The sequence below is a fragment of the Lutjanus erythropterus genome, chromosome 1, assembly GCF_056507025.1.
Source record: "Lutjanus erythropterus isolate fLutEry1 chromosome 1, fLutEry1.hap2, whole genome shotgun sequence".
Lineage (NCBI taxonomy): Eukaryota > Metazoa > Chordata > Actinopteri > Lutjaniformes > Lutjanidae > Lutjanus > Lutjanus erythropterus.
This window is the reverse complement of record NC_139317.1, coordinates 4,064,900-4,088,407: the sequence shown is the minus strand read 5'-3', so window position 1 is coordinate 4,088,407 and position 23,508 is coordinate 4,064,900. Positions and strand designations below refer to the sequence as shown.

General features: G+C 40.4%; 1 protein-coding gene across 1 annotated transcript in view; it reads left to right on the top strand.

The window, feature by feature from the left end:
- Positions 1–18,332, top strand: part of crtc3 (CREB regulated transcription coactivator 3) — a 60,339-nt gene extending 42,007 nt beyond the window's left edge. Inside the window, exons 7-15 of the mRNA XM_084724242.1 lie at positions 1,815–1,866; positions 1,955–2,040; positions 5,228–5,277; positions 6,152–6,372; positions 9,971–10,206; positions 10,569–10,751; positions 11,464–11,547; positions 13,570–13,780; positions 17,129–18,332. Of these exons, the coding sequence (XP_084580368.1) occupies positions 1,815–1,866; positions 1,955–2,040; positions 5,228–5,277; positions 6,152–6,372; positions 9,971–10,206; positions 10,569–10,751; positions 11,464–11,547; positions 13,570–13,780; positions 17,129–17,334 (1,329 nt within the window). The 3' untranslated portion in view covers positions 17,335–18,332. The remainder of the gene's footprint in view (positions 1–1,814; positions 1,867–1,954; positions 2,041–5,227; positions 5,278–6,151; positions 6,373–9,970; positions 10,207–10,568; positions 10,752–11,463; positions 11,548–13,569; positions 13,781–17,128) is intronic.
- Positions 18,333–23,508: the final 5,176 nt, after the last annotated feature.

The window sequence follows — 23,508 nt, the reverse complement described above, 5'->3', positions numbered from 1 at the left end:
ACTGCAACAATTAGGGTTAAATAACTTGTTACCAGCTGAAACACATTTATCACTGCAGTAATTATCCAATGGAAGGATCTGACCTGTTTGATTAGTTAAATCCATGTGGTGACCTTTTTTTGGCCAGGCAGCGTATATGATTTCAACAAGCATTCCTCAGTTAACCCCATTTCTCATATTTCTTAGGAGTCTGCTCACACTGATAGAGGTTAATAAACATAACATTAATTTTGTAAGACACTGAAAATAATTTAGCTAAATATGCCTAATTTCTCTGAAGGAGAAATCTGTAATATGTTTACTGTAATTTATCATAAAATCACCACAGTACGGTATCAGAGATTAATGAAACATGCTAAATTGAAAAACTTGCTTCTCTGGCAAGAACGCGACAGCCGTGTCTCCATACTAAATTTCCATTGATAATCTTTTAGAAGGAGATGTAACGATTAAATTGTGCGATGTGTTAATGAAGTCTGGCAGGTAGCAAAACAGGCAGTCACTCAACTGTATTTTTGAGTGTGTATTTTGTAGAAGTGGTCTTGTGTTTTCATGATAACAGATTTAACTTTACATTGACAGACAGCTGATCAACTTACAGTGTAGGACTCGTACTGTCTTGTCATTGTCAAATCACAATGTTGCACTCATTTTGTGCTCTTGCAGCGTTCCTGCAGCCTGCCTAAGCTTCCATGACTTTGAAACAATTCATTTTAACTATAGATTATATTTAAAAAGGTTTTAACCTATTATATAACCTATTAAATAAACCACTCTTGGCTCCAACTCCCTGTTTGGACTGCAGTACTCATTTTTGGACGTGTAATTGCTACATATTGCTCTTTTAATTTGAAAGTCCACCCCCACAGTCTCTGCTTAGAAAAATTCTGTCTCTTAGACAAATGTAGTTGAAGACCCCTGCACTATGCTGTTGCAAAAGACAGCGATTTTTTTTTCTGAATCTTGAACATTTACAACACCCATATTGAGTGCATTGCACGGTGTAAGCGATCCAGCCAGGGACACAAGCCAGCCATTTTCCATCCCAGTTGTCCTGTTTCCGTCCCAGTTGCGCCTCTGTGAGCAACGAGTGACTAGACACCTCTGAAGGGGAAATGTAATGATGCCAGACTGTTGTATCGCCTCATTGTCCCATCTGCTCCAGCAGCCAAAAAGCTGCCTCTCGAAATGAATGGGCCTCAGAGAGACTGAGAGCATGGAAGGAGAAGGGATGGCTGGGCAGTGGTTCAAAGGCTAATGGAAGAGAAGCCCAGTTTAAGTCAGTGAGGAGTGAGGAGACATCAAGAGAGACAAAAAAATAGTTTGCTAATAAGTAACAGAGTGGTTGTTGCTAAACACAAGAGTTAGACACGGAATAGACAAAAGTTAAAAGGAGAAAAGACAAAGGCATGTGTATCTGGCATTGACTCACCAGTATGGACGAAGAGAAAGAGGCTCTTTGTGGCACGAGAAAAACAATGGCCTTCTCTTTATTCCTCATCGGTCTGTAGGTCCCCCACCCAACGTCTTCCTCCCTCTCCTCATCTGTGTGACTAATAACATGATGCCAGATGCCCAGCTGTTGTGTTTATGAAACTCTGCAGTAATTGCGGTCTTTATTCCAAAGGGCCTGTTCCTGTCAGAGGGACTGATTATTGTGCCAGACATGCCGGGATAATTCAAACAGCTGGTTAATATTGAATATCCTCTAATGTTCCTCTGCTTTTGTTTTTATGTCTTTCTTTATTTCTCCGTTGATCATCCCACCCCCTCTCCTTTTTTTTTTTGTTTATTGTTTGTTTCTTCCTCGCGGGGGCTGGTATGCAGCTAGCGTAAATGAGGCAGAGGTGGACGGCTCTGGAAATGGTGAGTTGCACTTTCCTCTCAATAATCAAGAGATAATTTACTTGAATTAAAACGCATCTTTTATTCAAGTATTCCTTCTTCTCTCCAGTCTTCTCCTTCCCCTCCCTGCCTAATGAGGAGAGTCTAATAGGTGTCAGTAAGCCCCTTCCCAAGCAGCTGTGGGAGGCCAAGAAGGTAAGACTGTTGCTCACTTATTATATCGATTCCTGGTTGAAGCAAACGATCATGTGTATATCTTGGCATTCACTGCTCTCACATCTGCATGCATTGTTGCCGTGCCAACGATGGACACTCCAAAGTAATGACTGTTAATGTAAAGGTTTGGGTACCGACCATATTACGTTAAATCATTTGGTGCCAAATTTCAGTACCTTGGGGTACACATGGGAGAGAGAGTAGTATAGAGAGAAGGAGATACAGCGACATTACCCCTGCAGCTTGTGCACGTCACAGTGAGTCAGGAAGATGGCGAGCAGAAAGCGGTCACAAGTGTGGTTAAACTTTTAAAAACTTGACTCAGACAACACTTCTTGCAATATTTGTAATGTGAAATGCAAAGTCTGCAAGGGCAATGCGTATAACCAAACACAAAATACTTTCTATTTAAAGGCTAAAGAAATCCCCCATAGCAGTGGCGGTTAACATTAGCACATCTGCTGCCGACATCGAAACAGTTTAACTTAACCTTCCACTGCCAGCTAAACTTGAAGAGAGGTATTGACAACTTCATCAACATTTTCAAGTGATTAATTAAGCCGTTGGATAAGCTGTTGTTGGAGATAGCTTGGCTTTTTTCATGGTCTTTGTTTACCTTAGCTTAGCATCCTTGCTAGCAATAGCCAAGACTTAGCCACTAGCTGTGTCAGAAATTCCTTACCAATGTGCTATTTAGCACGCTAGAAGAGTAGGTGAGATTTATTAGTATGTATAAAACCTTAGTATAAAACAGATATTTGTGAATTGCATACTACCAGCAGGGAAATATTACAGCATGCGAGCACTGTGGTAGTAAGGACAACAACAATGTAACAGGAAGGACAAGTGCTTCCTCCCTGACGAAGCATTAAATGCCCTGGGGACAGATTGCAGATTGTAGGGACAGGTTTTGAAATAAATAATTAAATGTTTGAAAAAAATAACCATGTTGAAATGGAGAAGTTTGGACTTTTTTTTTTTAGAATAGATTTTAGATTTGTTTTTACATTTGTTATCACAGAGAGAGAGTAAAGTACCAGAAAAAGGTACTTTTGGGTACTGGTACTGAATTACAGGTACAGCATTGGTTCAGACATGAACAATACCCAACCATAGTGATGTCGGAGTCAGATGGCACAACATTTATTTCTCAGAGTGGTCACTATGCAGGGTGAGAAATTGGCACCAGTCATGAGCCAAAATATGAAAGTGGCTGGTAGATTTCAGACACAAAATGGTTTACTATTGAGTGGCTGGTGAATTTGAACATGTCTCTGTCAGTGGCTGGTAAAAAGTTCAATTCCCGCCCTGGCCGCCATGTCGGATTAGGTGATTGTAACACCTCAAATTCCTGACATGCCAGACTACACGTTGAACCAGTTTTTCTTGCAGTAATGACTGTATATAGGTGATCAGGCAGGATGGGCAAAAGTACATTTCTAGGATCAAGAATGTCAACAACTTGAGCATTCAGAGCATCATGGAAAAAATAGATGAAATCAAAAGTGTCTTTCTGGGCCTGAACAAAGAATCAACTGTCTTCCATCATCATACTATCATAAAACTGCATGAGATAAAACCACAGTTTCTGTTTTTTGGTCAACCAACCGTGGAAGGAGGCATATTTTTTCTAATATAAAACTTTTCACTTTTGAGTGGCTTTCCTCTGGATGATTGGGGATCAGCCATGACATGACAATACTCATGTCATAATAAGAATTCAGGGTTCTCACCTAACATACACACACATTAATTCAGTCACTAGGGCTGCCGACCCACTTTATTAATTTTTGAGTGTTATTATCTGGCTGAAACATGTAATTTGCCGAGGTCCAGACCTTTGAATCCACCCACTCCACTGAGGTCACTGATTCATCTGGCACCAGGACATGAAACAGCAATTTCTCAGTTTGAAAAATAATCAGTCAGATGTTGTCCAATGTCTTGTCCTCACTCTTGTATTTTTTGGCAGGTGGTCTGTAGATTTATTGCTCAATATATTGATTCAGAATTTTCCCTTTCCTACAGAAATGTTTTGTTTGCCTTTTTATTTGTTTCTCATCCAAAGCAAATGGATACCATATCATCAGTTTGATTCTATTACTTGAAAAATCACATATACATAAATCTAAGTTTTCCCGTAATAAACAATCTTTTTTACTTTTAAAAATGAAACCACTAATACATTAAATCAATCCTATATCCTAAACAATGACAAAGCTGACACCTTGAATTCATATAACAGGGTTGTGATACTCGATTAGATTCGATAGAGCCCAAGTACATTCTGAAAATATTCACACTCAGTGAACCTTATATTTACAACACAGATGATGAACAGCCTGAGGAAATAAGTGCAACAACATCTCAATTCTTCCACCTTCATTCTGTCTGCTGTCATTACATGTGCATTACAATATACAGATCACAGTGGATCCACAAACGCACAAAGCCTTCATGTATTTTGGAACTGAACAGCGTCATAGTATTTCATGTTTTCACGATTCCAGCAACTTCCAAAAGTATAGAAATTCTTTTAATTTTCCATACATTTCCTCCGTTCTGTAGAGGGTTCATCACCACACAACACCAGCTGAAGTAAAAGATAATGAGGAAGAAGGCAAAGTGATCACAAATCAAATCAAACGTTTTGGCAGTGCTTTAGTAACAGGGTTCCAACAATATTGTTTTAAGATAGAAGTCTGATACAGATTATTCTGTACTGAAGCTGCCCATTTACAGTATTTGCACAATGTTCAATATCTTTAAAGTCAGTGTAAAGGAAAAAGGGATTTTTTCTTCCAAACACAATATATGTGGTACCGAATTGCAGAGTTGAACTTTATAATATTTTTCTGTGGTAATATAATTTTTGTCGGTGCTCTTATCCCCTGGCATTATTGGTTTGTGTATTTTTCTTGCTGTTATTTGAATAAAAATGCAAATGATCCAATGAGCACCACAGGGAGACAAACGCTCTTGTCAAGCTGTGCACCAGTATGCGTTGGTCTCCAGTGATTGGGAAAATTGAAAACCCTGTCTCTCACGGAGATCTGTTAAGAGTGGAGGCAGTGTCAGACTGAAATGGAAACAGAGTGTAAGGAGTTGACAGTTCTGTCTTATATCAGGCAAACAAGTAATTGTAATTTCTGTGCTTCTATTTCAGGTCCAGTCTCTGGCATCGAGGCCTAAATCATGTGAAGTGCCTGGAATCAAGTAAGTCTGAGGGCAGAAGCAGCGGGTGCAACCAGAATTTTTTGCTTATTTATAAACGCCCTCTCTCTTTTTATTGCGTTGTACCCAGTTCATCATTAATGTGATGTTTCACTAAAAATTTTAATGCCACTTAGGCAGCAGCTGCCGTAGCTGGTCAACACAAACAATGGAATCCTAGAAATGAAATGCCACACATTCCCACCTCGTCAAACAGGATGTCTGTGTTCCTCTTCACACGTCTAAACCTTTTGAAATAAGAGGAACAGCATTATTACAATCAGATTCCATGAGCCTTGTTTAACAACAGTTTGCTAACACTATTGTCTTCCTGCTGCAAACGACATCCTGTGTCATGTCATGATTTAGAAGCTAACGGATGTCTCATTTTTACAAGCATTTCATTGCTTTATGGCAGCAGTTTTCCTTTGCAATGTGGAGAATGTAAAGTTTATATTATGATACAGAAACAGCCCTCTGTAAATCTGTAAGATTCTTAGAAAGATGTCACACAGCGAGAGGCATGCTGCTTGGGTGTTTGTGGAGACGAGCATTTGTTCATTGTTTTGTGTTGTGGCAGTTTGTGTGTATTTGTGTGGGGACAGACAACAATGAGTCACTGTTGGCTGTTGTTGATGCAGCATATGAGCAGCAGTGGAAATTAGAGAAATAATAGAGGAAATGGAGAGTGGGTGGAAAAAAGAAGAGGCTAGAACAAGTGGATGGGAGTCAAAGAAACATCTTGTCGAATTGAAACACCAATAGCAGCACATTTAATGACCCTACCTTAAATTATGTACAATATTTACATTAATTCAAACACATTCAGAGCGTCAGTAATCCCACTGAGTCAAACTTTTATGTACCGTCTCTGCAGTATATTCCCGTCTCCGGAGCAGAACCCCAGTCTGTCCCACTACCAGGGCTTGTTAAATACCGGCGGCTCCCTGCCCGACCTCACCAACCTGCACTTCCCCTCACCACTCTCCACCCCGCTGGACCCTGAGGACAATGGAGGGTACCCCAACCTCAGCGGAGGCAGCAGCACCGGAAACCTGCCGGCCGCCATGATGCATCTCGGCATCGGCAACTCGCAGGGTGGGTGGTGCCAGCTTTGTGTTTGTGTGTATGTTTGGCCTCTGCCTGTATGTGCGCGTGGTTTCTACTCTTAAAACAAAGTGGTGTCTACTTGCCACTTTCGAGTGTGACTGATTGTGATTAGCATGTTTCTTTTTGTTTTTTATATCGAGATAATATTCAGAGGAAAAATATGGAAGGAAATTGCCACATTTTTGCATCAGAAATATTTTTCTCAGCGTTTTTATCCTGTCAGCCATCTTAGATGTTACGGATTCATGGGAAGGGTCCTGACCTCCAGGTTGGCTTAGGGCAGTCACTCCTGAAGACTGGGTCAGGAGATTTTATTTGAGTCCCCCAAATGAATAAAATACTGTGGAGGAAATTGTGCAAATTTAAGATTTATATCTGCAGTACACCTTTTATAAAGCATTTAAATGTGTTTATTGTTTTACTGATGAGAGGAAAAAAGAACCAGTTGATTTCCGTCTACATGCACTTATTTAGTCTCATTTATGAAGAAGGCTGAAATGTCCTATATTGTTTTCTTGATAAGAGGAAACAAAAACAACGAGATGGCCTGTTAACTCAGCCTAAATGAATGTATTAGGGCTTCAGCGATTAATCGATCAATCGATTATTGAATTAACCACCAACTATTTTGATAATTGATTAATTGGTTTGAGTAATTTTCTAAGAAAAAACAATCAAAATTCTGATTTCAGCTTCTTCAATGTGAATATTTTTTGGTTTCTTTATTACTTTGTGAAAGTAAACTGAAAATCTTTGGGCTGTGAGTAAAAAAATGTTGTCTCTGCTGAACAACAGACATAACCAGTGTACAGGCTCATTAGTCTGCTATAAAATGATGATCATTTTCTTGTGATACTGTTTTTTCATGTGTGGTGATCAACAGTAAAATGATCAAAGGGCAAGACTGAGTTTGTTAAAGAGCGAGATTTGGCCCACAGGCTAACAGTTGAAAAGGCCTGGTGTGTGGTGTAAAGAAAAATGCAGTTAATACTCCTTGATGTTTCTACTCATCGGTTTTGATTTCTTGGGTCTTCCTTACTGTTTTTTTTTTTTTTATATTTAAGCTACAGCTGTTTCAGAGAAACAGACTGAACCCTGAGGCAGTGGTCTTCTCTTTATTCCTAATAACTTTGAGAGTCACAACTGATCAGACTAAGTTGGACTGAGTCTGTGAAATCGAGGTCACTTTGTGTTGCCAATCGAAAGACAAATAATTAGTCAACTTTATCCTAAAGATCTGTGTGGTCCAACTTTTTACCTTCTGGTATTCAGTGTTGGATTGTAATCGTTTGTTTTCTGATCCAGTTGCTGCATTTTCTTCTCACTAAGATTACCTTATACACGTTAAATGCTTGCAGCTAGAGGGGCTGTTACCATCACATAGGGGGTGCAGTGAGGATTAAAAAACTGACAGAAAGTATCAAAGAATTGTTTCATATTTATCAAGGTTTTTAGATCCATAAATATAATAGTTCTCTACACATCAAAGAAACTCAAATGGGATTCAGAACTAAATGCAGAGCAGGACTGTTGTTCTATGTTTGAACAAAACACACTTACAAATTCTATGAAATTCAGGGAATTCAGTTGGAAGAATTAAATGAATAACACCTCATGACCGATGTAAACAATTCCACACTCAGTTACACTGTTGTATGGTCACAAAAATGCTTATCATTCCCACATCTTTTGGTCATGTGAAACAGTTAACATATTTTTGTAGAATGCACATTGAAGACATGATGTAGCCCCTTTCCTCTGCAAATTTATACTGGTTTCCTGCAAACAAGCAATACCTAAAAACTGTCACTGCAAGCAATAAGGACTCAGTCACATCTGAATCTGGAGAAATCGAAGGACAGTAGAGTGCTGAGGGATGATGTATTTTTGTAGGTCAATCTGATGTTAGCATTGCCCTGGTTCCCTCCAAAAAAAGCCAGTTTGATTTTTCTATTGGATTTTATACTATTACCAAAAGTAAACTTCAGACAAACAAAAGTTTGTGATACATACATGCAGGGCTCCCCTTCAGTGTCCCGCAACTGTCCTGAATTACACTTTCAGCTGTCACAGATTTCTAATTGTTTGATCAATTTATGCATCACTGACGCCATGTAAACACACATGTGCCAGTGCCACATCACATTTCTCAAATTTCTTCTTTTCTTTTTAATTGTTACAAATAAAAGGTTACTAAAAATTTACCCAGAAAACTAGCCACAAATTTGAGAGTAGACAGCATCAGTTATTGCAGTGAGCTGTGAGTTAGAGGTAGTTTATAATCCAATTCATCAGGTTTCAGTGCACCCAAAGCTCACCTGATGCTCCCCTGCCTTATATGAAGATACTGGAAATGAGTAAGACTAATAATGCTTTAAAGCTACTAGAATGAACTTTGATATTTTGTCAATTCTGGAGGCCCTTGTGCATAAAAATGTTGCCACCATGTTGACCAGAAAATATGATCTCAAAAATAAAATCACCTTCATAAAATTTTCTGCTTCTTTTTTTACTAGCTAACATACTATTCACTGTAACTTTGCCTGGGAAAATGTAAACACAGGCGTGTTTTTCTCTGATTTCACAGAGGATCCAACCCAGTGGCAGGCATGGAGAACAACTTTATTGAAATAGCCGATCTTCTTGTTGATGGTCTCCTTAGGTCATCATCAGTATTAAATCGAGATTGTTTCATAACCAGTTAAAAACTCCTTGTAGGAGCTTTAATAACTAAAGAAAATGTTTTTTTTGATGAATGTCTTTCTCTGCTTAGGTGCTTTCACTTACAGGAATTTGTCTTCCTGCAGGATTTGGGGTGTTGCCTAGCAACAAAACTCTGTTCTAATTATTGTCTACCTGTAGTTCAGTGTTTTATCTGAATTTACTTTGTTATTCAGCATGTGCCCGCTCTGACTGCCAAGACAGAGGAATGTGTGTATGTCAGTGGATGTGAGTCATCATCTGCTGGGCTTCTAGTCTCTGTAGGTTTAATAATATTATGGTCTGTTCCAGCTTCAGACTTAAAAGTTGAGAACCACTGCTCCAGCGTTTTGAGCAGGTTCCAGGTCTCTTCTTCTGCCAGCCGACCGTACATTATGGATTACTCACTGAATGATCTTTCTGTCTCCAACTTCCTCACTCGGAACTCTGGTTCCTGATCTGATCACACCCACCTCTGCTCCCACTCAGTCTTTCCTCTCTGTATTTTGTGAGTGAGTGCGTGGTCAGGCTCTCATGTCGAACACAGTTCAGCTTGGCTGAGCAACAAAGTGACAGAGGAACCTTGACCCTGTTTTGGCTCGCTACAATCAGCTCTTTTCTTTTCCTTCTGTCTTCTCATTTTCCTTTCCTCTGCTCTCCATCTTTCTCTTCCTCCCCAGTCACACAATAAAGTCTAGTGTTTTGGATCAGGGACTGGAGAGGATGCTGGAAAATTGAGTACATACATCATAACTTCCACACGTTCTCCTTGGTTTCTCAGGGCTCGTATCTGCTCTGAGTCACAGCTCATTCTGATGTACATTTACACTCTGATGCTTTCTGAATCTGTCTCATCGTTCTGCTCATGTCTTTACTGTCCCCGCAGGTCTCTCCTCCTCTCTGAGCAACCCCTCGATTCAGGCGTCTCTCAACAACTGCCAGTTGCAGTCGTCGCTCAGCAATCCCTCCATCAACTCATCCCTGCGTATGTCCAACAACTCCCCCCGGCGACGGCCTGCTCCCATCAGCCCCCTCACCCTGTCTCCTGGCAGTGAGCAGCGCAGGGGTCTGGCCAAGCAACTGTCTCCCACAATGTCCCCCTCATTGTCCCCCATCACACAGGTACACGCCACTGACACATACAAAGATGGACAACATGACAGCTCCACAAACATCTGGTTTGCCCCCTGGCGGCTGGCTGACCAGGGGGCTAAACAAAAAACTAAAACAAAAAAAGTTTGTAACCACTGGAAATGTACAATGATATTAAATAAAAAAAAGTTTGAATTCCAAGTAAAAATTCCTGCCATTGCAAAAAATACACTGGTGCAGTTGTTTTTCCTGCAGCTTTGATGAGGAAAGTTTAGTTGAGTAATGACACATCAATCAAAAGAAATAAACTTCATTTTGAATTTCACTTCTCTCTTCATTAAACTTGAGATCAGTCTTTAGTGACTCCTGCCGGCTTCCTCTGTCCTGTGTAGGGAGTTGCTTTGGATACCAGCAACATGCCAAGGGAGCCGCCCCCACCCTATCCGCTCTACCAGCAATCCCAGCATGCAGTGGACCAGAGCCGACAACGCCAGCAGCAGCAGCCACAACAACAGCAGCAACAGCAGCCTGTTTCCCCCCTTCAGAACATCCCACTGGACTTCAACACGAGCCAAGTGAGTGCCATGAAGAACGCCTTTGTCACAGTGTGTGTGGACAGCAGGCTGGCGGGAGTACACACACACTTACTCTCACACACACACACACACACACACACACACACAGAGTCATTTAGTGCACCAGTGTTTGTGGTGTTCTGTGCAGACTGTTGACGTTCATAACCTGTTTTTGTCTCCCTGCAGGACTGAAATTAGAGTGGGAGATTAGATTCAACAAAGAAATTTTATTAACTCAACATAAGTTGAGCAGCCACATTCACTGTGTAGCTTGTTTTTCTTGCCAAATAGGCCTACGCAACAGATCAAGATATTCTGCAAATGTTGTCCTTAGCTGTAAATATGAAGCGCCTGTACATCTCTAAAAATAGACATTAATATCTTGATGGAACTTGTAGATTACATTCAACATTTTCGTTAGATATTCCTCACACTGAAGAAGCACTGAATGCTCCGAATCATAAATTATTTGAAAAATTAATCACTCACCATGATTTTGGCAGAATAATTTTCTGTTGATCAGAAATTTGCAGACCATTACATTAATTTTTTTTCCGAGCCACAACTAAAGCCTCGTCCACCTCAATCACAAACTGATCACACATGTCATAATTAATCTGAGTTTCTTCCCAGGAAAACATGGAGACCATTTGTTTTCTTTCCCACATCTGACAACAATATGATGTTTTGGGACTCTTTTATTCTCTGACAGCAAAACAACATGGCAGCACTCTTCAGTGATCCCTTCATGGAACCGCAGTTCTCCAATCGCCAGAGCAAGAACCTCCCCTATCAGGTAGACTCTGACACACACACAACAGCATAAACATGTTTAAGCACAGAGTAGTATGTATCTTTAGTCAGAATTCATTTCAGAAGAAACATAGATTAGGTTGTTAGACCTGTTGGCCTGATTTTTCTCTCTTTACTCGTCACTGTAGCTTTTCCTTATTCACACATAACTTATTGAACAGATGCAGGAAAAGTGGATGCAAAAATGTGTGATACTTACAGTGGGACAAATATTTCAAACCAAACGTGTCATGGGAAAATCACTGCTTCAAGTCAAGTCCTGACAGTGATCAAGAACCCTGACTCAAAGCTGACGTAAATCCTTTGCACAAACAAGATAATTACAAGGAATTTTTACAGCTTTAAAGGCGAAATGTCTCTTGTGGCAACAGTTCATCAGGAAGATTAGCAGGACGTTTTCTCATGCAGGGCCAGTTTGTCAGCTTGATTTATTTAAATCTTACGAAAGGATTCACTTGATATCTGGTCGACACAGTAACACGTAGAGCTGGAGGATACGTTTACCTCCCAGTTATGATGCTTTGGCACTGATTCGGTATGTCATGTGATTCTGCAAACCAGTATTAACAATTTATTGTGAACTTTTTTTTGTTTACTTTTTAAATTTTAATCAATGAGAAGAAGCTGAATCATACATTTCTAGAGTCTATATGGGACTTGTATTTTTTAAAAACTACACTCACCACATGTTAGTCAATCTTAAAGTTTTATTTCAGCAACATCATCATACTGCATATGAAAGTTGATTTTTTTTTTATGTTTTTGAACTAAGCTGCTATAATTAGCTGGACCTTCTTAGGACGCCAGTCCCGTAAGAAAATAATAAATAAAATAAGATGTTAGGCCAAATTCAGTAGAGCCCCTGGCTGTATTTATGCAGGGTACCCACTGAGTCTTAAAAGTATTAAAAACATGGCTGTTTTGGCCACAAAGCTCCACCCCGGCTAATAGCGAACTGTTGCAAATAAGCTAAAACAAAAGCTGTTTGAATGTTGTCTCACTGTTTATATTAGTTTCTCACAAAACTTTTGCAAATTCTTGTGAACTTGGTGATGGCTGAGACAAAGCAGCTCCTCCTCCTTCTGCAGGCAGCGAATCACATCAGAGGAAAACAGAGGACAGGATGACTTTAGACTTGTTTCCAGTGAGATTTTATTTAATCTGTAAAGTGACTTTGTTATTGTAAATGTCAGTGTTGCTGCCCTAGAAACAGTTTAATTCTAATTCTGTCCTGAATTTATTCTTTTTTGAAAATGATATATTTTTTAAAAAAGCAATTATTTAGTAGTGAATAAGAACCTAAAATTGCTGTTTTTAAAGTGGCAGTAAAATTCAAATTATGAGAGGGTTGCATTTAATATGACTGAGTATTATAATGATTTACTAAATTCGAGTACTCAGTAATAATTGTTTTCTAGGGCTTAAGATCTATGCTGATTTTCCAGTATATCTATAATTCCTTTGCCTGTATGGCTATGAAGTTTCCAATAAATTTCTTTCCAAGTGGTATTAAAAGGTTTTTAAAAAGTCTTACATTTTACTTGGAGAACCCTGAAGGCACCCTGTTGTAAACCCATTAGGAATTTTAAGTTTGAGTTCTGACCCTTTGACGTTGCTGTAGCTTGTCAGTGTGGAGTGTTAAAGCTGTCATTTTACGTTCAGCATTTGAAGTAAAATTGATAGTTTGTTAAGATAATATTACCACAGTCATGATGCTAATATCCTTTAGTGCATTAACGGTAGTTCCCATTATGTGTTAGCATCAAGCTAATGGAGTGAGCACTAGTTATTTATACTTTAAAAAACTGATTCAGACCACAGAGTTGAACAGAATGTGTCATTAGTTGGCGCATTGATAAAGTTTCCTATGTGCTGTAGATGATGAAAGCCTGAAGACATCACATAGAATCAGGCTGCCAGGCTGAACAACACGACAACAGTTCGTCTCACTGGTTCTTTGCATTTTCTTTCATTTGCCATTTTCTCTCCACCATCTGCCGGCTAGTTGGACCAGTTCGGTCTGTTGGAAAACACGATGAGCTCCACAGCGGGGGGTTCTTGCTTCGACCCTTCCTCATCCTCCTCGCTCTACTACTCCCAGGCCGCCCTCTCGGGGCTGGGTGGCAGCCACGGCAGCCTGCAGGACCCGATGCACATGAGGTCCAACATGCTGTACTCCAACTGCAGCGGAGGACTGCCCAACATCATCCTCACTGGTAAGTCTAACATGCTGTTCAGTTGTTTCTGTGTGCGTCGTAGGTGCATCCTGAGTATGAAGTGTTGGTTTTGCCATGCTTGTCAACAGAAAACAAATTAATGTACAGCATGAGGAAAAAAGGAGATGGACTCAAACAACCAACATGGAGAATAAATGGGACTGTCAGTGGTTTGACTGGACATAAAGTTTCATGTAGTAGACTCTATATATGTTCCAATGGCAAGAACTATTTGTTTGCCTGTTTAAAGCTGCATTAATTGATTTTATGGCCAGTAGGGGGCAGTAAAATTCCTAAATAAGCTCACAGACCCACAATCGTGGCATATTATAGCCTTCAATTTACTTTACATGTAGTGATTTGATTCATATGATTAATGCTGCTTTGTTGTGAAGGTAACTTTTATGATTTAGTTTATGATGATAATTATAATGAAATCACTAAAGGCATTTCTTTGCAGTAAAGGCATTGTCTCCAGAGAGATAAGAGAAAGTTTCTTGTAATGATTTACAGGATTTCTATTTTTTTTTTCACATCTATCAGTGCACTGAGGACACGATCATATATAATGCAGATCTAGCTGTTTGTCACTGTGAAGAGAGTTTCCAGTCTGTGTTGTCAACCACATAATTGCAGAGTAACATCATGTGATCAGAGACACTTCCGTTCATATTTGCATGCTCCCTTCCTTGCGCTCATCTTGAGCAATCTGCCTCTACTGCGGATCTACATCACGCTTATATAGCTCGTTTTCCAGTGCTTCTTACCAGGCTCAAAATCTACCCCGCCACTGAACACACGCGCAGTGTTTCACTTGATGTTGCCTAATCAGAATTTCAACAGAAGACACAGGTGTCTGAAAGCCATATTGACTCGTGGATTTGCATCCACCTGTTTTCTCAGCAGAGATGAGTGTTAGATGTGTGAAAATGTGCCAAAAATATGAGCTGCTAACAGTGTTTGACCCTGAAGTGTCTGAGAAGAAACCTAGCAGGTGGATGTGTTATTTAGCTAGATAGATTTTGGACCTGATGAGATTTGCATCTACTTGCATAGATGAGTGTTAGATGTGTGAAAGTTTCAATGTCAAGTTAAAACAGCCAGAAATATGAGCTGTTAACAGTGTTTGACCCTGAAGTGTCTGAGAAGAAACCTAGGAGGTGGACGCATTATTTGGCAAGACAGATCTTGGATTTGCTGAGATTTGCATCCTTCTTTTTTTCTCAGGATAGATGACTGTTAAATCCCTTTCACACATGCACTGCAGCTCTGCAATTATTCAGACTCTACCCGGAGGAGCTGTATGTGTGAATACAAATGTCTGCATTTTTTGGCCCAGGCTGAACCATGCCAGCTCCCCAGTCCAAAGAGCGGGTGAGCCACATGTGTGAACAGAGCAGCTCAGTGTCCTGTGCGAGCAAGTGGGTGTGTTAATGACGCTGCAGCTGCTCACTTGTATTGTTTTTGTCGTCTGTTCATCAATACCGGCCTACACAAGTGAGCTCACATCTTAATTTTCCATCTTTGTCATGTGTGATGTGGAAACATCAGATTACAGTCAGAGGAAGTAAAAGTGTGCATCCTGCAAATCACAGCACACCACTAGCATCTCTGTGCAGGCAGGCAGATGGGAGTCAGCTGATCTCTGCTCCCATCACAGTTTTTTTTGAGTCTCGGTTTGTATTGATGTCATCGCAAAAATCTGTCATAATGATGGATGAGTTCTCCTCATCCTCCTGCACACTCTGCAGGTGGCCCCTGTCACCTGAACCATACAGATTATTTCCAACATGTGTGAACACATCTGACATGGATAATCTCCTCGTATGTGCTGCATGTGAAAGGGCACATTTGAACGAGGTCCGGACCTGATATAGTATAGTTTGGAGTGCATATGTGGATATATGTGTTTTTGATGTGTGAAAATCTCAATGTCAAATCAAAACAGTCAGAAATCTGAGCTGCTAACAGTGTTTGACCCTAAGGCCAGAGATATACTTGCCTTTAACTGTGTTTGCATACACACCAGGGCTGCCTCATGTACCCTCAGTTTGTTTGAAGCAGTGGTTATGTACATCTTCAGAAATAAATTCCAAGCAAACCCAGACATATGGTATAAAAAAGTATATCTCCAGCTTAATGTGTCTGAGAAGAAAACAAAGAGGTGGATGCATTATTTGGCTTGACAGAATTTGGACGTGCCAAGATTTTCGTCCACCTGTTTTCTCAGCATAGATGAGTGTGAGGTGTGTGAACATGTCAAGTCAAACCAGCCAAAAATATGAGCTGTGAACAGTGTTTGACCCTAAAGTGTCTGAAAAGAAACTTAGCAAGTAGATGCATTATTAAAATATTATTATAAAAAAGTAATGATCCAAAAGATGGTAAACAAAATGAATTGGTTCCATCCTCCCTGTTCACAATATAAAAACCACCTATGTCAGTCAGTGATACACACAGTGCTGTTTTATTGAATGTAAACATTGCCTGAAGTGTGTTGTCATATTAGTGATTCTTTCCTGAGGCTCAAATCAAAAACAAGTGTCTGCAGAGCAGCTTGTTTTCCAGGAATCAAGCATCGTTTTAGGTTCATGATGCTGTTGACTTGTGTCTGCTGCTGCCTCGGGCTCCAGCTTCATTTGGGCTGCAAGTTCTGATATTTGGACACAGGAGTTGCTGATCTACTGCTGCTTCAATCCACAAGCAAGTCATATTAGTTTGGATCCAAACCAACATGTTAAAAGACTGAAGTCATGCAATAACACAAACAAAGTAGCCGACCGAGGCAGCGAGAGACCAGCAACTTGAGTGTAACATGACCAGAAGAAGAGAACCTAAACAACGGGTTCAGGTCCCCACTGGAAAAGGCTGTCTGACGACTAAGTAAAGTTGTCAGAATGTTGTAAATATAGTGTACTCATACACCGATATTGATATAAATTGATAGTGGTCCTTTTTTCTAGGGTGATGAAATATGTTTTTCAGTTGATCCTGTCTACAGCGACATGCACAGCAGTGTGTTGCTAAGCTTCCATGTTGAGGAAGATGTCAATCAAAAACGTAATCTGCCATGACTGCACAGTCTGAGAAATAGTCTCATCACAGAGTGTGGTGTTTCTGAGATAGGTTTTCTAATAGTTCTGAACATTTATTGTCAGTTAGATCTTAATGGATCCACAATGAGACATTAAACTTTGAGATCTTAAATGCATTTTTGCTTTTTAAAGCCTCATTTCCAGAGGCTTTAAAAAAAAAGAGCTGTAAGGGCTTTTGATGAGGGCAGCGAGAGGAAGTGTTTTGTGATCAGGAGGAAACACTCACCCACCATCATCTGTTTCTCTCCCTTAGATGACTCCAACCCCAGTCTGTCAAAGGACATCAGCAGCGCACTCTCCACGGTGCCTGAATGTTTTGACTCAGAGGGAGGCTTCCCGTTGGAGGATGAGCTGCGCATCGAGCCCCTCAGCCTGGACGGCCTGAGCATGCTCAGCGATCCCGACATGGTGCTGCCGGACCCGTCCGTGGAAGATACGTTCCGCAGCGACAGACTCTGAACACAAAGAGCGTCAAGAAAGAGAACACACGCGCATACACACATGGATTTGCAGTGTATAGAGTGTAAAAATCTGAATATGCATGCAAACAATCTCTGTAGGGCCACTGTGCATGCATCCACTGCCACTAAGATTCATTAAATGTGAAAGACATCAACATGTGCACAGTCGTGCACACACACTTTTAAAGGAGGACACTTGTGAACAAACACTGTTTACACCTGCTTCATGCACAGTTACCCTTACACACGCTCAGACATTTGAAATGAGGTGAATCGATGCAGTTTTGGGTTTTAAAATCAGCTCTGGGAGCAGAAGCAGGTCGAGCTCTGAGAGTCTACACCTCCTCCAGACCGCTTCTCCCCCTCCAACCAAAAAGTCTCGGGCGGACACGTGAGACGATCCAGCGAGGAGCCCGAGTCCTCCCGCTTCTCTCTCTCTGTCTCCCATCACCAGCCCGCAGCCCCCCTGAAGCCATGGCAACCTCGTCGCCGTGGTTACGCACCATAGCAACCCAATCGCCATGCTGAAGAGCAGCAGAAAATGCCAACACACGATTTATTTAACTTACAGCTCCAGTAAATGAGGGAATGGGAGCCCAGAGCGGCTCTGCAGTTACTGCTCTCAGCTGGAGCGGCTACACATGTCGCTGGTCAAACATCTGGTGGCCCAGTTTCCTTCCTCAGGTGAAGTGAAAAGAAAAAGAAACAGCCGTGCCATGGCTACTTCAGGAACAATCATGGTAGAAATGAAGACTAGAGGGATTAGAGCTTTTCTTTTATTTCTTTACACATGCTATCAGATTATTTTTGAGATGTTTGCCACAGATCTATAAATATAAAGATATATATTCACATATGTAAGCCTCAATTTCAGTCTGATTAGAATGTATTTTCAAACTAGAAACAAAAAGGGCAAACTGTTTACAAAGATGAGATTTTAATAAGTAAATGTTACTTAAGAGTATAGACTTTTGAATTTCTAATTAAGAAATAAAATTCTAAGATGTACTGAATATATTTTTCATTGTAATCTGGATGGATACTCCCCCTCTCCTCCTCCTCCTCCTCCTCCTCCTCCTCCTCCTCTTCCTCGGTCACACGAGAGTCGGCTGTGATTTCCTTCGGCAGACTTCTGACAGCACTGGGACAGCGTCAAGATCCATTTTTTGAAAAAGGAACTTCACAGTTTTTAGGTTTTTTTTGAATCTATGTACATTCATTGCATATTGTTTTCTTTTACATTTTGTACCGACTTGTAATGCGCTTGTACTGTACTTTAAATCTTGTTGTGAATAAGGGCATGCGCTGTGCTACTGTGGATCGATTTTGTCCTAAATATCTTTTTGCATCCGGCTTTCTGTCCTCGTGTTACGGCAGTATAGTGACCCCCGCCTTCCTCCTCTTCCTCCTCCTCCTCTTCCTCTGTGGCCGAACAGTCAAAGTGACTCATTCAGAAAGCAGACTGTAAACATGTGGACATCGGACATCATGTAACATTGCACTTAACCTCTTTTGCACTAATTGGTTCGCAGTGTGTAGATGTTTTTACACCTGTTTTTTTTTTTTTTACCTGATAACCCAAAGAAGTTGAGTGAAGCCATTAATTACTGAGAAACTTTATGACTAAATATGTATGTTGTCACACATTTTAAAACACCAGCAACAGGTGTTTGATTTTGATATGATGTCAGAAAATTTTGGATTTATTTTCTGGGCTTTGACCATGTGGTCAAACATAGTAATATGTTTTTGTAAAGGGCTCATATTTACAGTTGATTATGTAATAACTTGGCCATTTAGGGCATTGAGTGCCCCCTAGTGTCTGTTTTAATTCAAGTCAAAGAGCTATTTTTAATATTGTTTTCAAGGATTTGGAGCAAATGTCTCACTTTGCTCATTTAGCTATGCAACAAAAACCTGTTGAACAGGTGCAACTTGTACATTATGCAGTGTAACATGGCTTGCAGGATTATTTTTGTTATGTTCGCAGAAATGTGGGGGATCAAATTTGCTACAAATCACAATATTACATGTGCCCGGTGTCCACAGTGTCGAAGAGCGTCTGCTCCTGCGGGATCTGCACGGAACCGATCAACAGTCAGAGAACAAGAGCATTTAGAAACGTGTGATTTAAAGGAGCTTTTTGGATCGCAGGCAAGAAGGTGCATGGCCCTGTTTGTGTTTCCTATTTTACTTTTCTGTCAGGAGATGTGATGCCTGCACTGTGCGCATGAAAGAGATTCAGTGTGATTTATTTGTAAAAATGAAGAGGGGCATCTGGGTTCTCATGAGGTTGTTTTATAAGAGTTTATATTCAGTTACAGCTATTCTACATTTGTACCTGCTCTCTTGTTAAAGTGAGTGAGTGACGGAGCCACTCTTCTCTATAATGTTTTCTCCTCGTCTTTTCCTCCCTCTGTCCCAGCCTGTTTGCTGCTGTCTAAACGCCTGCCTTCTGCTGCCTTACTTCGTTGTATTTTGACTTTTCATATTCCAGCAGTAACCTGTATCAGCTGTAATCACTTCCTGTTAGCTTTAGCTCTGTTTGGTACTAACTGCCCATTGTTCTTTCTGTCACTGTTTTTTTGTTTTTTGTTTTTTTGGTGTCTTACTTTTTTTAGTTGCATAATTAAAGTGTACAGTTCTGTTATTTAAAGAATGTTTTTGTCCACTAGTGTTACTACTTTTTTTGTAATGTCATTTGAGTTTGTTTTTCCCCCAAGATATAAAATGTTCTTGGTTTGTAAACGTATGTTATAGTGCTTATCTTTCTGATTTAATATAAACAATAAAACTCTATACTGTGTATTAAGTCTAAAGGTTCTGTCGTCTTGAAGTCTTCACAGGATGTAGTTGTTGTTCCTGCCAGTAGATGGCAGCAGTGTGGTGGTGATCAGGTGGTACCCGTCTCATGAACAGAACATCCCTGTGATGAGTTTGGGGAAAAAAAATATGAAGGTAAGCTGCTGAGAAAGTTTTTTTTTTTACACCCTTTCTGTCCTGTGTGCATGCCAGCAAATTATTTCAAAACTTTTTCTGTTTTATTTATTTTCAATGAGATCCTCTGTCGTCTTTATTGTCTGTTTGGTTTCGTTGATCAGACAGACTTAAACAAGCTAACAGACCATCAGTTTAGGAAGAGACTGAGCCAGAGGTAATTTTGAGTCTAATTTAGTTCAACACATGAAATAATCTTTCCCTTATGCCTTCTGTAATTTGTTGTTTGACCTCTGCCAACACCGACTGAACTGCATCATCACTCTTTAAAATGTAGTTTTTTAATTTCCAGGACAGCTTCGTGCTCTCGTTCATCCATCAGTTCCTGAAAGCCAACATTTTGGAGAAACGTCTGGACTTTCTTTAGAAGATTCCACTCAAGTTTTGTCTTTCTCTTAAAGTTTTTCTCCAGTCTGTACATTCTCTAAACTGTGAGTAAAATCATCACTAGACTGTTTTATGGAACATCGCAGCTCTGTTGCATGTCTGAAAAAGGTCATAACTCACCCAAAATATTTCATTCATGCTTCAAAAAAACAAGTTATTGTGTCAGTACACTGGCCAATGCCACCAAAATGAAAACTTGACATTTTGATGGCTCATTCTGTGAGTCATCAAAAGATTTAGATGTTTTTTAACCGTGGCGGTCAACTCTGGAAATGTTTATACACGATCCCCACAGAATCTGAAAAGTATTAGAAAACCATTGAATTTCATATTCACACAGTAATACCTTAAACTTATTGAATTTCTTTTACAAAGTGTTGAATTTACTTCGCAAAGAAAACCTTTTCTCATCAATTCTTAGGACTAAATAAGTACTGTAGGGATGGACACTAATACTTTTAAGCACTGGCCACCAAGCCCCTAAATTTGATGGCCAAAGTACATTTTTGGTGGCCCAAATAAGTAACGAAAACACAGACTTAATGCAACTTTCTCACAAATTATGGTGTGATGTTTCCAAGGAAAAACAAGCTAGACTTCCCAGCTAGTTGAAGAAGCTGTCGGCACACACTTCAGTGATTTACGTTCTTAGATGTGTCATATTCTGACCACATGTAATGTTTTCACATTAGGTACAATGGCTTTGCACCGTGGTTGATTACAGTTGCCCCGCCGCCCCTCCCCACTCCCCTGCTGGTCAGTTTTCACAGTAGTAATATTCTGTACCAGCGTACAGTTGCATCATCAGAATCATCTGCACCACATTTGTTTTTGTTGTTGCTTGTTGTTTGTGTTGGTACAGGTAGCTCTCCACACCTGACGCGGGCCGCACTCGAGAGAGACCACCTTTTCAAGTGAACCCAAGAACTGATCAACAAACTGTGCCTGAGACGGTACGCATGTGTTCACACTGATCAAACAAACTGGACTTTGGGGTCAAGTGTACTCAGCTCCAGGTCTGGGTCCCTGATGTGAAAACCCCTGAAACTTTTCCTAGTCCACCTGTTGTGTTTTTGATTTTTCTGTTAGGATCTTGTTAGCAGTTTGAGGCTCTGTAATCCCAGACTATCTGTAGCTAGCAGGCACTGTACGCTGGCTGTTGAACTAAAACGTGAAGGAGTCGGGATGTAACGTGTTGACCAAGGTTCACACTGTGGGGACAAAACCTGGTGGCCACAGGGAGCCACCTGTATATAATATTTGGTGGCCACAGAGTGACTTTTTGTGGCCACAGGGCAATCAGATCATGGTTACTGTCAAACCCTGTGTCACATGTTACTGTTAAAAAGAAAATTCACCGTTGATTTTTCATGTAAAGTTACTTGCAATCAACAGGAAAAAAGAAAACAATGAAAAAACCTGCACTTTGTTCATTTGCCAAGATAGCAGACGTCACAAACACAGCATGTCATGGATGTTTATATAATGTCTGACAGATTTTGGTAACTGAATGGATCATTTTGCAAGTGACGGCTCAAATGACGACAGGTTGTTTAGAGGACATGAAGAGTTTGACAACTTTCACTGAGAATCAACTCATCAGTTTTGATCAGGGAGCCATGTGCAAGTGGTTATTGTGCAAACCGTAGAAAATTGTATTTACTCTTTTGCACATGTGCAAAAACGTGCAATTTGCTTTAACGAATGAAGAACTCACATCTGTTGCTGACAACAAACTACTTGTTGGGAAATTTGAACTTATCTTTTTGAATAAAGTAAATCATAAATTGAACCAAAGCGAATGAGAAGTGAAACATCAGTGACCCCAATCCCGTTTTCATCCAAAGAGGACAAGTGTTCTTTTTCTTGGTATTCCAGCCATGTCAGGTGAAATTGATGGCAGTGATACTCAGAGTTTATTTGCCAAGATCCAAATTGGAGTCAGATGGTAACGATTTGATGCTGGTTTCTGCCTCCCTGCCAGCCTGCGGAGGCGATTACATGATGGGGGACGAAGTTTGCTTCCTTTTCTACTAAATCTCCTCTGTTTCCCCTTAAACAGTGATTCCATGTAAGCTGCTGTGGGTGAACAATAAGAAAAAGACTTAAGGTACCGTAAATTTGAAATGCAGCCACTTGATTTGTCTGACTCAGATTGCTGAGGCCTCATGTTAGCTTCACCTAAAACTTTTTTCAAGATGACGCCGCACTAGTTGCAGCTTGTTGCAGCAGCTTTTGCTCACGGCTGAGCCTTTTCCCTTCTGGTTTTGTCTTTTTTCAATTCTTTTAATTCTTTTGCGTTATGTTGTTTTGCTTGTTTTGCACCCAGCAAAGCAGATTTTGTATGCAGTTTGTTACATTTGTGAGAATTGTTTTAAGAGAGACCTAAAAAAAATGTGAATCAATCCTTTAATCATGTTTGGTCAATTTTTTTTGTAGCAAGAAATGGTTCATTTCAACCGTCCAATCAGTCGGTCTCAACAGTGGATTTATAAATCTGACATTTGGTGCCCAGCGGGTGGGAGTTACAGCCCATGTGTTCACATACACACACACACACACACACACACACACACACACACACACACACACACACACACACACACACACACAGTATATACATAGGAGTGTGTAGACTGTATAGTCCTGGCAGATGGACAGTGTGGGTTCCTGGAAATCAGCCAGATCTCATATGTAGAAAACAATCTGTGAGAGAGTTCCCAAAAACAACACACACACACACACACACACACAGTGAGGGAGCTGAACAGATAATCACAGTCATCAG